The 18980-nt window shown below is 36.8% G+C and overlaps 1 protein-coding gene across 2 annotated transcripts in view; it reads right to left on the reverse strand.

The window, feature by feature from the left end:
- Nucleotides 1-18980, reverse strand: part of UNC5C (unc-5 netrin receptor C) — a 380387-nt gene that overhangs the window by 99123 nt on the left and 262284 nt on the right. For both annotated transcript variants that reach the window (XM_037830293.1, XM_037830292.1), the window contains exon 4: nucleotides 5759-5862. In XM_037830293.1, the coding sequence (XP_037686221.1) occupies nucleotides 5759-5862 (104 nt within the window). The remainder of the gene's footprint in view (nucleotides 1-5758; nucleotides 5863-18980) is intronic.

Here is an 18980-nt window from a genome sequence, read left to right on the forward strand (position 1 = left end):
CTGTCTGGCACACAGTGATTGCACAATAAATATTTCTGAAATAAATTAATAATAAATTAATTAATGATTAAAAGTCCTATATTTTGTAATATAGGCATCAAAGGAACCACTAACCACTACGTATTTGCAGAAATCATGCAGCAAGTCTGTTATAAATCAGATAAGGTCTGAAAAAGATAAGAAACAGATATTTCTTACTTATCTGTTGTTCATGTTGATGATTTTAATATTGTTATTTTTTTTTAATTTGGCTTACATGGTCATCAGGGCTTGTGGTCATCTCTGTGTATAATTACTAAAGACAGATGTTGTAGAAAAAATAGATGAAGTGACCAAAATAAAGAGGTAACGTTGGCAAATGTTGATTAGACCAGTGCAGACTTTGCAAGCTGAAGAATAGGCAGGTAACCTAATACTTTTGAAAACCCATTTGCAGGGCTGATAATAACATCATAATCAAAAACCCCTTCTTGTTTCTACATGCATGCTAGTAGAAAGTTCTAACAGATACTGCTGTGCACTGAAAGTAGTATCTCCTCTAAATTAGTATTCATGCCAAAATCTTTCTTTTTCTAACCTCTTTTGCCTGCATAGAATATAAAACACAACCTGGGAGACAATGTACCTATGTGGAAATGCATCAACCTGAAGTTCCAATTATGAGGGAATGGCAGTGAAACATGAATGACTCTCATGAAACAAAGCATTCAATGGCCATATTAATAATCAATTAGACAGAGAGCCACCTGATGCTGCACATTTGGAGGAGACTCCAGCTGCCAGCAGCTTTTTGGCCTGGCAGTATCAGCTTAAAAAAATCTGTTCCCTGTTCATCATGTCTTAACTCAGCGAAATCTATTCTTTTGCACTTCACCCCATATTTTTCCACTTGCTAATTAGAGATGCAAATGTTGATAAATAATATGATGGTTTTTAAGCCCAACTGGGTCAGTAAGTTGTACATTGTGCCCTGTTCCTCCAATTAAACTCCTATGAGAAATAGCTCAATTATAATTAGAGAACCAATTATCCCCTTGTTAAAGGTGAAACAAATCACAGGTTTTAGTGAAAATTTCAGTTTTGCTCCTTCTGCCATGCCAAGAAATCTTGTACGCATTGATGTTTTGATCCCAGTACTCTCTAAAAGAGATAATTTGATGAAATAAAACAGTGTATTTCTGGTTTACCATGTGACAGCAACATCTTCTAGGCATAAACTAAAATGAGCAAAGAGGGATTCATTTCATAGAGTGCTGCTATTATGCCACCAGAGCAACCCAGCCCCCGTTGCAGGGGTGTATTAATTTTTTTGTTTCTTTAGAGAGACAGAGGCGGTTCGTCTATTGAAAAGGAGGCAACTGCCTCACCAGAAGTAGAAAGAACAAAAAATTTTATTTTTGGCTTGAGCCTAGAAAAGTGTAGTAAAAAATTCTTAGCAACACCGTCTTAGAGTATTTACAGGATTTTTTTTTCTCTCTTTTCACCTATTCTACTTTCTAATATAAACATTATAATTACTAACCTCCCCTATAGTCCCTGAACTAATGTGACTCCAATGGCCTTTTATTCCTGGTCCTAGTGGTTTGGAACTCTGTTCTCAGGGTTGAGAGTGATGAGTTCCCTCACCCCACATTGAATTCTCTCAATAGAATTGCATCTCCAAGGATGCAACATCCTTCTTCTGGAAAGTTCTATCTTCTGTTTTCTGACATGCAGTCTCTATGTCACATCTAACAGACTCATTCTTTCATTCAGTCAACTATACTTAGAGAAATCTATTTAAATGATCTACAATCTGCTGATGTTAGAGATAAAAGATTTAAAAAAAAACAAAACTTTTTGCTCCTTATTTGAACGCAATCTAGTCAGAAGCAAAAGAGCAAAACGGACAAATTTCAAAATAAGTAATAGTCAGAGCTACACAAAATCGTGGTGTATAGAGGCTGACATTCAGCCAGTCACACAGATTCACTCATACCAGGCATGAAATACTGAAAGAGTTCCATAACTGTTGCTAAATGACTGAGCGTCCCCTCCCCGCTCCATGTGCTGGCTGCGTAGGATCCCTGGGCCACTCCATGATTCTATAGCTAAATGATTTAAACTTGGCCTCAAGCTTCTGCTCCTGTGCTAAGGAAGACATACAGTCATTCCATCTTTTGATTGCACCCCTGGAAAGGGCTTGGGAGACTAGGGTGGGGAGCAGTTGAACCTAGAGCTCTGAAATCCTTGTGTCTGATCCCTGGGGTCCCCACAAAATAGTTTATTTAACTGGTGAGTATTGAGTGAGATTCTTAGGTCAAACCTGCCACTTGGGGAGATGGAGTATAAGGGATCCCAGGTCAGCCTTTTCTTCCTGTGAGCCTTTCTTTATCACTCTCTTCCCTTGGATTCTGAAAAGGAGATCTACCTACAGTAGCCTCAGCCCAAATTTTATCTGGGTTGGTCCAGTGTTATGGGACTACAAAGACTAAATGAACAACAGTAACTTTAAAATCAGAGTTTAAGGGGAGCAGCACATCATGTAAACATAGATACAGATATTTACACTATTAGACTATTTGATAGCTTTGTTACAAGGGAATTTCTTTGGTTCAAAGTACACAATATAATCTTTGTAGCATTTATGTATTCCAGTCAAAGCAATAGGCTAGAGAATACAAGAAGGGATCTTGGAGATTCTACATAGAGCAGAAGCTTCACTTTCATACCCCACAGTGTGAGCACAGTGCATTCCTTGTGGCAAGGTGCTCAGTGACTACTTTGAATTCAAGTGGTTGAATTCAGCCTTCAGTGAATTAATAAAAGATAATATAATAGTAGTACTAATAATAGCCAATATTTCTTCAGTGCTTTCAACATGTTCTAAATGATATCATTTAAGCTTTGCAACCACATTCTAGATGGGATTATGATTGTCTCTATTTTAGAATTCAGGGAATTTGGGTACAGAGTTAGAAAATGCTGAAGCTTGGATTCAAACCTGGAGTTCTATGAGAAAATTACATTAACATTCTCTAGAGGAGACTAAAGCCAAAAGAAGGGAAAAAATTAAAGGCTATTTATCACCACAGAAATGTCTATACCATTGTTTGCACCAAAGGCAATGCTGTCATAACTTAAAGTTAGATTTCTTTAGAAACTTGCTGACTTGGATTGGAGGAAGAAAATTACCTCCTCTTGATATTCTACAAATAATGTACCTGACCACTTCTTCAGTGAGCTAGATATATGCTCATAAAGCAAATATCAATTAAATCGATCAGCCATATGTTCAATGAGCATTTACTATCTGACTTTCCCAGGATCATTTGCAATGGGATACAAAAAAAGCACAGATTCCTGCCAGTCTGGCATGGTATCTTAAGTACTTGTTCTATTTATCGTAAAACACAAGAATCTACCTGTTCATTTCCCTTTGAGATCAATAGTTCAATTTATGCTACTTAGATGTGTTAAGATTCTTCAAGCAAATAAATGAAATATTAAATAATGAATGTATCTTTAAATTAAAATAATGACATAATTCTTCAACTCACCAACTTACCTTTCATCTCTTTCTTTTAAAATTCATCTGTCCCTCTTGAGCAAATGGCAGTTGTAATGTGTCACATTAAGCTATTCATTAGTGTTCTGGTCTTGGTGATTTTAATAGGATTGAAAAGAATCTACATAGGGGTTTATTAGCCTGGTCTCAAACATGTGTGTTTGATCTCACTTGTGACTTCAAAAAATGAAAAAGAAAAAAACCAAAAAAACACCCACACATCCAATATAGCTTTTTGAATGTCAAATGGGTATATGATTTTTGAGCTTGCCAAGTGTTAATTGGTCTCTTCCCCTGTGATGATACAAATAAGATTCACAGCCAATTACCTTATAGTCATGAATCTTTACTCCTTGACAAAGTGAACCACTTTGTTGAGGAGACTGAAAATATGAAGCATTTATTAGGATCCCTTTACTGAAAGTCTTTGCAGGGATCAGTTAGCTTTAAAAAATGAGTGAAAACAAGGGTATGGAGACTCATGTCACTCATGATATATATTCGTCTCTAATGTAGTCTAATGGAGGAGGTTAGCATTAGAATTTTAGAAGTACAATTAAGGAGAGAGATGCAAGTATTTTAATAACTGAAGTGAAATATTGGCATAGAGCAGTGTCTTCTTTCTAATAACACTAAATCATACTGTCTCAGTGCTGGATGATAAGGTTTTGGGGGTGGGTGAAAACAGCTACAATCATGCAAAGTTTAGGAAGTGCTTTGATAGCATATCACGCTGATTTCATAACTAGATATCATAGCTAACAGGATAAAGGGCTGGGAACCCATGGGATGCCAGTTACAAGGCAAAAATAGCTCCCTTCTTTCAAAGTTAAAAAGAAAATCTCATTAAGACTGCTATCCTGAGTCTGCATTGACACATGGAGATAGGAGTGTTTGTGACAGAAAAAAAATGAGTAGTTCAGTAAGGGCTCTAACTAAATGTCTAATATTAATTTGTTATTACTCTTATTATTATTTTTTAATTTGGAAAGAGAAAACAGATTTTTGATTCAGTTGTCATGGGACCAGCTAACTGAGCTGACTCTTCTCTTTGCTGCAATCTTGAAAGATTGAAAAACTGAGAAATCAAGTAGTAAGTGCATTGTTAATTATTAGCTTTTTTTTTTTTTTTTTTTTTTTGCACAATGTTGCAACTCTAAAGAATATTATTTAACAATTTCATAGATGGCCAAAATTCAGGGCTTAATTTTCCAAAAAAAATCTTTTGACTGATGCACAGGTCCACATTGCACCAATGAAAAATGCCTCTTTCCACATATGCAACAACAGTTAAAATTTCAAATGATTCATTGTGGTTTGGAGGCTAACAAGCAACCACCAAAAAAATGTCAACCATATTACTTGCCAAATTAAAGTATTCCTCGGTTTGTTGAATACAGAATCAGCTAGGGGAATAACATTTGATTCAAATTAGGTTGTCTCCTGGTTAACAAAAGAACAACATAATATTAGATGATTTCCCTCAACATTATGCTCTAAGATGATGGTGAAAGTCTCAAGGAGAACTTGATATTCTCTCGTGGGTTGTGTAGGCCTAAAATTCTAGCTCCAAGGCATTTTGGATTGTTACTTGGTAATAATGACAGGTCATAGTATGAATCTGACTCATCATACTTAATTGGCAGTTGTTCAATAGGCTTTAGGTTAGCAGAAACAAAAAATGAAAATGAGAGCTTGATGGAAAACTTATAGGATGAAACCAGTTGACACTTGTTAGTTCTCAAACATGTTTCTTTTGCGGTACGTGATTATTCGTTCTAGGAATGTCTATGGCTACATCATGGATCAGGAAGTTTTTATGTGGGATGGACATGTTCATACACACTCTTCTCACACACTTTTTGCATATTACCAAGAACAACAATATAACTGATGGCATGTTATTAAGTTACACCATCTTTCTTTACAATAGGTGCCAGATAAAATAAAGCAGTTTTCTTATTTCTTGAAAGAGAATGACAAAATTCAACCAAATTGCCTGTGACTGTGTCCAGTGGGGCATTCTAATTGACTCTCAAGTCATAAATCAGCTCTCAATCAATACATTTTGCCAGCAGCAGGCGGTTAGGACTCCATTACTACCCATTCATCATGCCATACCCTAATTCACTGCACCATTAGCCACGGATTAGGCCCCTGTTAGATTAACTCAGTACCAATTGCTGAATACAAAAAATAGTTGTTACTTACCTCAGCTACTGGGATTCCTTCAGGTGGCCGACACTGGAGTAAGACTTCCTGCTCCAAAGACACTTCCTTTCCCAGGGGCTCCTGCTCAAATGTCTTCCGTAGATCTGGAAAGTACAGGTGACAAAGTACATGTCAAATATAAATAACATTTATTCATTTATAGAAAAAGCAATAAAAATTTCTGGGTTTGCATGTTTATGTGTATTTGTTATTTAAAACCACATGTTGTTAGTATGGTACCACAATGGGGTGATTACATTCCAGGTGTCAGAAATTATTAAATTCAGAGGCTGTGAATTGTACCTACTTTAAGCTTCAATAGAATTCCTTGGAGAGTCTCATTTTAAGAATCAATGAAGAGAGAAGTGTTGTGGGAAGATGGCAGAGTAGGAAGCCCCAGGAATCAGTCTCCGAACAAAAGCAGCTATTAAACTGGCAGGAACAGTCTAAGTCAACTATGTTAAAACTTCAGAATCTAACAAAATACTGTGCAGCATCCAGGGACGAGCAGGAAAAAGAGGCTGAAAAATGGCCGTACATACAGGTGAGTATCACCCTTTCTGCGGTAGCCACCATCCCCCTTCCTGCAGCCTTGTGGCAGGCAGCAGGGGTGACTGGAGCTTGGGGCACAGGGTTCCAGGGTGGGCAATAAAGACCTAGTCCTCCAAACTCCAGGCCTGTGTGATCTCATCATATATCTCTACCTCAGATTGCCGGTGGCCCACTCTGAGGGCAGTCGTGGTTCCAAGGCCCCTCAAGAAAGACAGCAGAGGAATCTTAGACAGTAACCTTCCTCAAAATTACAAAAAGAGTTAAAGGGTGCACTAACCAGGCAAGTGCTGAAGCAAGGAAACACAGCTTCAAAAGTCACAGGAGAATTTCCTGGCACCCTGGCTAGCCCCTCCCCCACTCCCTTCACAACGTAGGGTGGAACCAGCTTACACTCCATTGTGGGTCCCTGGCCCCACTCCAGAGGCAGCAGAGTGGCCCCTGTGTGGTACTGGGGTGCATGTATGTCAGTGCCAATCTATCAGGTGGAAGTCTGGCAGACTGGGTGGGAGAATGTGTCCCTGGTTTACCTCCCAGAGTTTGTCCTGAGGGCAGAAGAAGTAGCTTGGAGACAGTCAAGACAGTGTGAAAGGGATCCCAAATAGCGAAAGCCATCTTTAAAAAGAACTAAGTTGGAGGACTCTCGCTTCCCGATATTAAAACTTATTACAAAGCCACAGCAATCAAAACAGCATGGTATTAGCATAAGTACAGTCATATAGACCAATGGAATAAAATTGAATGTTTAGAAATCAACCCTCACAGTTACAGCTCACTGATATTTGATAAGGGTGCCAAGTCCACTCAATTGGGGAAGAATAGTCTCTTCAACAAATGGTTTTCAGAAAACCAGAGGTCTATATTCAAAAGCATGAAGGTGAACCCTATTAGTGAAGTCACAGACATCTGTTAAGTGGCTATCACCCAGACCTCACCAACCCCCACCTCCTTCTCTGGGGAAGTCACAAGCACACACTAAGCGACCATCCTCTGGCCTTACACTACCCCCACCTCCTTTTCTATTGTGTGCCATTCCCCATGTTGTCTCATGAAAAGGCCTTGCCTTACCTTAAACCCAGAAATGCTGCAACTTCAAATACTTATCAGAACAGGAATTCTCCATGGCAGGGTCCCTTTCACCCCACCCCCTCCCCCAGGTTGATAAAAACCATACTCAACCCATATAGATTTGTTTCTCTTCTCCGGTGTGAAATGAGGTATGTGGAACTGCCATCAACTGACCCCGACCTGAGCAAGTTTTGGCCTCCCTGGGAGATGCGCCATGAGGAGACTTTTTCCCCTGCTCTTTTGGACTCTTTATGCTGTATAAGTAACAAAGAGATTATGAGCCCCTTCTGACTCTTTATACTATGCAAATAATGAAGAGATCATTTGCTGAAAGTGTCTCTTGTGCCCTGAACCTCCATTCCCACAATGCACTGTTGCAGCAACATGTTATAGACTCCTACAGCACACCATATAAAAAAGTCAACTCAAGATGTGTTAAAGTCCTAAATATAAAAGCCAGAATTATAAAACTCTTGGGAGAAAAATAGGGAAAAGGGACCTCATCAAAATTTAAAACTTCTGTGCATCAATGGACTTTAACATGGAAATAAAAAGACAACCTATTTAATGGGATAAAATATTTGGAATCCACAAATCTATTAAAGGTTTAATATCTAGGACATATAAAGAAATTCTTAAACTCAACAATAAAAAGACAACCCAATTTAAAAATGGGCAAAAGACTTGAATCAGCACTTCTCCAAAGAAGATATTCAAATGGTCAAAAAGCACATGAAAAGATGCTCAAGATCATTAGCTATCAGGGAAATGCAAATCAAAATTATAATGAGACGCCATTTCACACCCATAGAATGACTACTATTAAAAAACAGAAAATTATAAGTGTTGGAGAGGAGGTGGAAAAATAGGAACACTCATTCATTGCTGGCGGACTTGTAAAATTATGCACCTAGTGTGGAAGACAATTTGGCAGCTCCTCAGAAAGTTAAAAAAAAAACAACTACCACATGTTCCAGCAATTTCACTTTTGGGTATATACCCAGAAGAATTGAAAGCAAGGACTTGAATGGATATTTGCACACTGATGCTCACAGCAGCATTATTCACAACTGCCAAAAGGTGGAAGTCACCCACGTGTCCATCAACTGATGAATGGATAACAAAATGTGGTACATACATTCAAGGTTCACATGAATGAGCCCTGAAGACATCCTATTGAGTGGAATAAACCAGACACAAAAGGATAAATATTATATAGCCTCACTGTTTTTAAATAATAGGGATAAACTCATGGAGTCAGAATCTAGAATGTAAGTTACCAAGGGATGGGGTGGGGATAAGGAATAGGGAGTTAAGGCTTAAATTGTGCAATTTCTATTTGGGTTGATGGAAAATTTTGTTAAGGGATGGTGGTGATGATAGTACAACATTGTGAAAGTAATTAATAGCACCAAATTATATATTTGAATGTGGTTAAAAAGGTAAATATTAGGTTGTATATATGTTACTAGAATAAAAATTTAAACACCAACAACAATTTAGGACTGTACAGCACAGTGAACCTTATTGTAAAAAGTGCACTATAGTTAATAGTACAATTATAAAAATGTTATTTCATGAATTGTAACAAATACACCACACCAATGCAAGGTGTTAATACTAGGGCAGTATATGTGAACTCTATATTTTATGCATGATTTGTCTGTAAACCTACAACTTCTCTAATAAAAAAATTCACAAAAATATATTCAATGAAACCCATTAATTGTATTTCTTTAGCATTTCTCTAAAATCTACTGTGATAATCACGTTTTTAACAGAGAACTGCATTCTCATGATTTATATACAAGGGTTCCTTATGTAATAGCTATTTTCCTTTTTCCTTACTATAGTTATTATTAAAATTGTAATAATCCTGGGTTCTTTTGATGAATAAATTAAAAGCAAGCTTCTATTGTAGATTTGCAAACAGAAAGTCAGGAGGATGAATGTAACTTATTAAAGTGTCTCAAACACAAGGCAGGGGATAGAGTAACTATTAAAATGAGTCCAGAAATCTCTTAATATCTAATCCTGTGTTCAGTTTTCGATTATAAGATTAGTCATTTCTGCTCAAATATACCAAGTATCTAATTATGCATGTGTATAGTTACAGAGCTACAGCAACAGGCAGCAGAGTCTTTTAAACCAATATAGGTGGTTCCAAAGTATATTGGAAATCAGCTTGTCATTTTAAACACCAAACTTAAAAAAATAAAAAGATTCAGTCATAGAGCTTGGAAGCAACACTTCTTTTTAAAATGGCACAAAAAACTTTACGCCAAACATGTACGTTTCAACTCATTCCAATAAAAAAAAATTACTGGAGTTTCAGCAATTGGATTTTAACACGTAAATTTATGCCTCTACCCTTTTGTCCCATGTCTCTGATAAAGATATAAGAATCTGAAAGCCTACTGAACTAATGGATGGAAATCTGAAAGCCCTGGATGTATAGCCTTATTATCTTCCAAGGATCTACCAGAAAGCACCTCCTGGAAAAATATACTGAGGAAAAGAATCCATTATTCTACACTTGCCATTTGGTTGAATTGCTTGGCAGAAGAAAACCTTCAAGACCTTAGGGACTGTGGGAAAATTGTGGATTTATATAGGTGTGAGGTAAGACTAGTGACTCTCTAAACAGTGTCAGAGTATCTGTCAGAAGAGCACTTCTGATTTGATTATCAAGGAATTGAGTGTATGATAGAAATGAACTTATAGAATCATAGAGTTATCAGAATTTTAAAACGATCTAAATCATGTCCTTATTTGACATAATATATTTACCAAATTACCCAAAGCCCTGCAGCAAAATAATTGATGCTACATTAGAACACACTGACACTTAGCTTGACACATATTTCACCATTCCACACATCCCTCTAACATCTTATTCAGTTACCGTGTGCCCTTCCAACAGAAATATTAAAAATTTCCTACTCTTTCTCTTCTAGTATGGTAGTTTCTCCTTGCATGTCATTTGCAGTGACATAAAAATTTTGGCAAAATGGCAAATACTAAGGCTAAAAGCAATAATGTATAACTGTTATGGGATAAAATTGTTCTTGATAAGTTATATCTTGTTTGTGAAAAATGATTCTGAAGAACACCAATGTGATGTAGGGTAGGACAAAGACCTAATTAAATATTATGGTCAGCAGTTCTCAAGTTAAATGATATTGTGACTTCACTCTCACTTAAGTTACTCAGCATATCACAAAGTGAGGACTAAGAATAAGAAAAAGTTGGGTATATATGTATTCAAATAGTTGAAGTAATTTCATTTAATATTTATTAATTTTGTTCTGATGGTAGACCACTTTACTAGGTACTTAGGATGGAGATGTGTAAAACACCGAATTAAGACTCGATAGGTAAGCTGAGGTCTGTCCATGAAAAGGTGTTCTGTGGTTCAAAGGAACAGCAAACCCTCCAAGGCTTGTAAGCAAAGGATGGAGATTGGATGCTAAATATTACCAACAGTGTGACAGATGGATTGAGGTGGGGTGAGGAGATGGAAAGTTCAGAACACATTTGGACAGACCAGGAGGGATGACAGTATAATGATGATCTAGCCAGTGATAGTGGACAGAAACAAGAGAAGGCAGATTCCAGAAATAAATAGAATGTACATCCAGGAGGACCTAGGTATAGGATAATGTTATATTCTTAGCTACTCCAATTGTTAGGTTGGTGCCAACATTAAATGACATAGTACCAAACTCGGCAGGAAGTAGGGAGAAATAAATTTATTTTGGTACATGTTCAGTTTGGTGTGTCTGTAGGATATCAAAATGAAAAAGTCCAGTAGGTCCAGATCATGGTTTTTCAATCCCAGCTCTGTTGACTGTTTGGTCTGGTTAATTACTATGGGGCTGTCCTGTACGTAGCAGGACGTTTGGCAGCATCCCCGGACTGTATCCTTCTAAATGTCAGCAGAACCCCTCCCAGTCATGACACACAAAAATATGCCTCCAGACATTGCTAAACATCTCCTGAGGGGAAAATCACCCCCAGTTGAGAACCACTAGTCTGGAGCTTGGAAAAGAAGTCTTCCTCGAAGAGTTGTGATTCATTGTCTGTGAGATGGCTGAAGCACTGGAAATAGATGACATCACCAGGAGAAAGAGGGCAGCATAAAGAAAAGAGAACACCAATATTTAAGAGGGAAAAATGCCAGCAAAAATGGCATAGAATGAACAAAGAAGTAGGAGAAAAACCAGAGGGATAAGTGTCAGTGGAGTCAAGAGAAGAATACATTTTTAAGAAATGGCATGATGGAACAGGACAAATGGCAGTGAAGGACTCAAAAAGAAGTCATTTTTTTGGGCAATGTAGGAGTGGAGAGGGAAAGAAGCCAGGTTGACTGTTGAGGGGCTCATGGGAACTGGGAAAGTGAACATCATGAGTCCCTCCTACTCTTTTCCAAAACTTTATGGTGAAAGAAGTGGGCAGAACCATCCAAGGGGGATGGATTTGAGCATACATGCTATAATTCTTCTTGGGATATGCTGTAGTTTTTTACACAGTTTTCAAATCCCTGCCATATAAAGGAACGAATTACGTAGACTCTTCTTTCCTAATTAAGGATGGAGATGTCACATCAGATACAAGTACTTCAACAGACAGGTCTAAATGTAAACCATCATTAAATAAGACATAATTATTTTTTTCTCACCATTGGCTTAAACTCTATATAAATTTGATCCAATTTCTAAAGAAATCTCACAAATAACCCCTCACAAGGTAATATTTCTTCCTGAAAAATCCTGTTAATTCTTGCCAGAAGCTTCTTTTCTAGTTTTCAGGTGGTGTAATGAGCATAGAATGTATCATGGCTGTGCGACACAGCATCTGCTCATTTCAGTATGCTTGCACACTGCTGTGCAAGGGGAGGGTAGCTAACATTTTACACATATCCTTTATCATCTGGAGAGATGTGATAGAAGGCAGGACGGATGCCTTGCAGGTAGAGAGAGCAGAAGGGTGACAAATGAATACGCATGAGAAACGGACACTTGTCAGCTTGGAATTAGATGTACAATAGAATGGTTCAGCATAACGTGGGCATTCCTGTCAGAAATAAGATGAATTTCTGCCCTTGGAAGACCTTTAGGAGTCTACATTTCTGTTTTCTTTCCATTAGTTCTAGACCAGACTGCCACTAAAATACAAATAAAGTCTTTTCATCAAAACCTAGATTACTTTTGCAAAGTCAGCTTGGCCTAACTCTGATTTGTCATTGATTCCCAATTAAAAGAAAAATCAGCTTTACCATATGTATGCATTCAGAGAGATGTGTACTCAAGAACATGAATATTGGCTTACTAAATCCATACAGCAAAATCCAATTAGCACATCTAGAATCAGACCTGAGATGATATGGATTTATTTACCATTTACACAGTAATCAAAGAACCTTGAACACAGACAGATATACACATGAGGTCTCATTTTTTATTACAGAATTTTGATGCTTTCAATGAATTTTTGCATAATAATAAAGACTGGTTACAGATTACGAAGTAGAAGACATTTAAGGCATTCTGAAAATATTAACTCTGCCTTTGGACAATGTGGTAAACAGAAAAGAAGGCTAAATGAGAGTTAAAAGACTTTCTGGCTATTTTCCTCATTTGTAAAATGAAGTAAATGTCTGAATGCTTTTGAAGGACTCTTTTGGCTGTAAGAGCCTATGACTGGATAGACTAACATTTTAAATACACGTTTTAGGAGAAAAAAGTTTATCCCTTGTGGAATAAGATACTTGTTGGTTGTGATGGAACTTTAAGGAGATGTAACAATTGTCAGTGTCCAGAGAAGTAATAGAAGAAATTATTTTTTAATAGTCTTGGAATTGTTGCATCTTTTTAGGGAACAGTTTATAATTTTCCCCACAGGACAATTTTGACGGGACTTTGGGACACCTGGATCTACAGATATGAGTAAGAGACAGAAAATGGGGAAAGGGGTGGGTTTTAGAAGATTCAGTATTAAAAATATGGGCAAACTCTGTAAAAATGAGAGACTAACATAATATACATCATAAAATCAGATGAAAATTAAAGTTCCAATGATCATAAACACACTGACAATTAATTACATTGACAACCATGATAGTCTGCCTGCATGGGACACAGAGGGCAGAGAAATGCCTGCCCAAAACAACATCATGTCTCCTTCTCAGTGATGTCCCTTGAGCCTTACAACAGGAAAGCCCACGCTGGACAGGCCACAGTTGTGAGGATAATGGGTCACACTACCAGTCAAGTAGGTGTGAGTCCTACTGATTTTAGATGGAGAAAAGCAGGAAATATCAGCAAAAAGAACCCTCCGCTGTGTTTTACTTAACAGGTTGCTGATACTATTGCCTTTGAAGAGGGTAATTAACACATTCTAACTCCAAGTTAAAAAAAAAGATTTACATTTATTAAAAATGCTGTTTATTCCCTCAGCAATGCTACTTCACTATGAAGAAAGATTTGTTAGAATAAAATATTCTTTAGAAGACAAAATCTTGGCAATGTGATAGACTGATACTATGGAGTCAGAAATTCTCCAATGGGTATAATTCAATAGTCTCTTCTAGTGGAAATTAAAATCCTTAAATTCCACAGAATAACAAGATACAAATAAAATATTACATGGTTAATGGTGAAAGTTTTTTTTTATTTTGTTTTTAGACCACATAAGGTTTTGTGAATTTTAAAATAAATACTGAATCTGAAAGGGTTTTGGAAATTCTAAAGCACAAAACATGATAAATTATTGCTACTATTTCTATTATTAATACTCAGTTCTGGAATGAAAAAATGATCACTCATATAAGTGCATATGTTGTTCTCTTACATACTTTGACCAAATGATCTATAAACTATAGTACCTAATATTCCTTGCAGTTCCTAAGGAATTTATGGTTTATCACCATGTTTTTCAAACTCTGCATCATGACCCTTGGGAGGACTAGACAGATGGATTATGATGAGCATTAAAACATAGACTGTCAAGATATATCATTCTTAGTGAGTTAAATATTATTTGTTTGTGTATGTATACATGTATATGTCATACACATATGTATGTGGGGAGGGTGGGTACGTGTTTAATGGATCATGACATAAACATTTTTCATTGTAGGTCACTGTGAACAGGGTCTGAGAGTCACTGGAAGGCAGAATAACATTGTGGCTTAGAGCAAGTCTTGGGTATAGTCAAGGGTTCAAGTCTTGATTCTTATCACTTGACGAGACCACAAGTAAATTGCTTAACCTACTCATTTTAGTTTAAAAGTTCTTTGAGGTCAACTATACCTTGGTGCTTAGGACACAGTAGCTCCTTAATAAATTCTGAATTGAATTTAATTTCCCAAACAATCTGGCAACCACCGTCACTGAAGGACTGGGAACATTTTCCCTTGTGGTGTATAACTATAAAAGACCTTACAAATCACGCAGTCCAAACTCTTCACTTTATAGATAAAACAACTGCGACCCCAGGAAGTTAACTAATGCATTCAAGCTCAGCAGCCCCTTAGAAGCTGCTGATGTGAGTCTGTTTGGCTGTATCAGTTTGCTATGGCTACTGTAACAGAGTACCACAAACTTGGAGGTTTAAAACAACACAAATGTATTACTTTTACAGTTCTGGAGGCTGGAAATCTGAAATCAGTTTCCTTAGACCATAGTCAAGGTGTCAGTGGGGCTGTGCTACATCCGGAGGCTCTAGGGAGAAGCTCTTAATTTTCCTCTTCCAGCTCTGGTGGCTATCATTCTTTGGTATGTGGTGCATCACTGCAGTCTCTACCTCCATAGTCAAGGTGCAGTGTTCTCCTACTCTGGATGTGTAATCTCCCTCTGTCTCTTTTATAAGGGCACTTGTGACTGAAATTAGAGCCCACCAGATAATCCCGGATAAGTCTCCCATCTCAAGATCCTTAATGGAATCACAACTGCCAAAGATCTTTTTTTCCATATCAGTTAACATTTACAGGTACCCTGGTTTAGGACTTGGTATTTTTGGGATGCATTATTCAGACTATTATAGCAGCTAAGAGCATGGACCCTAGGTCCATACTTCCTGGGTTCAATCCTGGTTCTGCATTTAACAAGGTCCATGTGCTTTTGTTTTTTTATTTCAAAAGGAAGATATCTCATAGGATTATGGTGGAGATTAAATAAGGCAATACAAATAAAACACTTAGGACAGTGCCATTACATAAAAAGTCCTCTGTGGATGTCCTCATTTAAGTGCACACCCTGTCTGGCCCCCCAAATTGGTGTAGCTGTCAAGCTTTTTCAGAGCTAATGGCTATGTTGCTTGTTTGTTTTGACCAAGAGTTAGAGGCACAGGAAATTCCATATTCCAAGTACTCGAATTAAGCTTTTTGCCCACAGATTAAGCTGGGCATGACAAAGTGGCTCTATAGGTAGGGAAATCCTGTACATGCTGTGGTTATCTTCCGTTGACCATGATATGTACTTTCTCACACAAGCTTGACCTTGTATTAAGCAAATACAAACTGCTTTATCACGATGCACATTCTTCATACTTGCAAAGTACTTTTCAGTTATTTCTTTTACATGCTCGATGAACAGAGGTGCTGAACACATTTTTAAATTAATAAAAAATGTTTTAATGGACTTTCAAAGTGGTCCTCTAGAGAATAAAATAATTCATGGTCACATAAAGTAATAATACCTGTGTTCTTAAAGGAAAAAAAAAAGTACCTTTCTTCCGAAAATGATAGAAAGGGCTCATTATGTTGTCATGATAGAGGAAAACTTAAGCTTAAATCACCAAATATGGCTGCTAAAGGGAAATAGGTGCTGTGAACAGACCGGTGTAACACATTTCGGGAGAACTTTATTAAAGCCGAGCTTTGGGCACTCATTAAAAGAGAAAAATGCCTGAATTAATGTGACAGAATCCTAAAATGGTGTCATGGCTTTATTTTCCAGGAATAGAGAAACTTATCTTTGCTGGAATTTAAAAAAAAGCATAAAAATTAGATTTAACCATTCTTACTGTGGTTTTTAAATATAAGAGGCACAGTATATAAATAAGTTGAATGGAGTTTTATTTTTTAGCTTGCTTTCCCTTCTCAAAATTTTTTTTAAAAGATAAAAACAAAAAAACAAAAAATAAAGTACATGAAGTTCTCTCTATGGCTAGACTGGAAAGTCAAGAATTGTTACATTTCCGAAACTCTGCCTGACCAACGGGAGTACACAAAGAAAAGTTTGTTTAAAACTCAGATTCACCATTTCTTATGTGACCTGGGCAAGCTTTTGTTTTGTTATTTGCAGAATAAGGATGGTAAGAGAATCTGTCTAGTAGGATTGTTGTGAGGATTACAATAGTTGAAAAGCAGAAGGGCTAGAACAGAATTTAGCACACAGTAAGCTAACCATTACTGTTGGTTTCTGACAAAGTTTTATAATGTAGAAAAAATGAAAACAATAGATTTCAATTGTTCCCTTATTATTCCTTAACCTCGTTTTGCTCTTATAAGAGCTAATGTTTTTGTCCACTCTCAGGAATTTACTGAAAACTTTCTTAATATCATAATTCGGCACAGGGACAGAGGTTGAATTATCTTCATGCAAATCAGCAGAAGGATCATCTTGGTAAGATTGTGCCAAGACATGCAATCCTGTACTGAGGTCATTTAAGCAAAGAAATCCCAAATGACAAGTTCCTGCAGAAGAGAAGTACAATTTAAGCCATTCTTTATTTCTTGACTTTGGGGCATTTATAGGACAAATACATTTGTATTCAGATAGTGTTGCTAAAGGGTATTTTTAAAAAATAAATATTTTAGAGCTAGACTTCCAAATGACATCCATTAGCGAGAAGAGGAAGGAAAAAACCATACAAGCCATTCTTTTTACATTCACAATGCATCTTTAGTTTCAAAAGAAATGATTATATGTCATCACAATATTTTTTAAGATATGTCTTAGGGATAAATAATAAAAAATATGCCAACTTTATGGATGAGGAAACTGATGTACCAAAAAGTTAAGGCTCTGCTCTCAGAGTCCAAAAAGAATAGAACACAATGATTACAGACATACATTTTTGCAAATAAGCATTTTAGCCATAAATTCGAGCACAAAACATTACTTTAATGACACACTTTAGTCTGGAGGGCTCCCAGCCTTGCCTATACAATAGATACATGATTTCTCCCAAAATATGACTTAAGAAACAGTTTTCTCATACCTGGACATCTACCTTAGAACAATAATGGGCTATAAACATCTATAGAGTCGTGGAGCCTCCATATAATTAAACTTCTGCTCATATATGAAAAAAATATGCTTTGGAAAACTACAGATTGATGCAAGCAGGTATGTGTTGTAGTTTGAAATCTTGAAATAGAAATGAGATGAACTGTTTAATTCAAATACTGATATTTATATGAAACACTGAGCTATTTATTGTTAAAAACTTCTCTCATTATCTAAAAAAGTCTACATCGTGCAATTCATCTCACCTAATGCAAAATATGGCTTCTGTAACTTACAGTGGTTTGCTGTGGCTGTAATGGTTGCATAAGGGATCACACTGCAGCTCAGAAATGCATTTCAGTAAACAGGATCCAACAGGTCAATCTGGGGTGCAGGGAAGCCTGTTGAGCTTCACCAAGACAATCAACAACAGGTTAGTAGATACTGTTCATGTATGATCTAAATCTTTCAGAATGCCTGGTTAAAGAAATACTAAATAAATGATTTGCATAAACTGTATAATTAAATTTGTTTTATGCCTGGTAGAACAGACAGGTAGAAAATGAAAAGTAACATATAAGGTCCCATATAATAACTTCAGTATATATAAACCCACACCCCATTTATAAAATTACACATATTTTTAATTTAGATGCTATTACCCCTATTGTAGAAATGTTAATTCATTCATCTTTCACTAATATTTCTTGAGTACCTGGACCTTGCCAGGCATAGTTCTAGGCATTTTAGATACTTTATAATGCAACAAACAAAAAATCTCTGCTCATGTGGAGTTTACCTTCTAACAAGGGGAGATAGTCCCCAAAGAATGAACATAATAAATAAGTAAATGTATAATAGGTTAGTAGTGGATAAGGGCCATGGGTAAAAAAGAATAAGTAAAAGAGTAAAAGAGGAGTTAAGAGTGTGTGTGTGGGGGTGAGAGGGCACAGAGGATATCGCTTCAGGTTATCTGATGTCCTTGAGTTTTCTAGATGAAGAAAAATCTTTACTAAATGAATATCATATACTTTCAACTCAATTTAATTTAACTCCATTTATTTAGCACCAGCTATGGGCAAGGCACTGTTTTTAGGCACTGGGGATACAACAATGAAGAAAATAAAGACCCTGTCCTTGCGAAGCTTATATTCTATTATCTTCTGGCAGGGGAGTAAAAGTCGATGTAAAATAAAACAAATAATAATGAAAAAAAACGCTATCAAGAAAAATAAAGCAGGCCTAGGGTTATTGTTGGGGTTGGCGTCACAGGGAATTTTATATATACTGGTCGGGTCGACCCCTCTGAAGACAGGACAACGCAGTAGAAAGCCAGGTGAACGAAGGAAGGAAACCACATTTAGAATGGG

The sequence above is a fragment of the Choloepus didactylus genome, chromosome 3, assembly GCF_015220235.1.
Source record: "Choloepus didactylus isolate mChoDid1 chromosome 3, mChoDid1.pri, whole genome shotgun sequence".
NCBI lineage: Eukaryota > Metazoa > Chordata > Mammalia > Pilosa > Megalonychidae > Choloepus > Choloepus didactylus.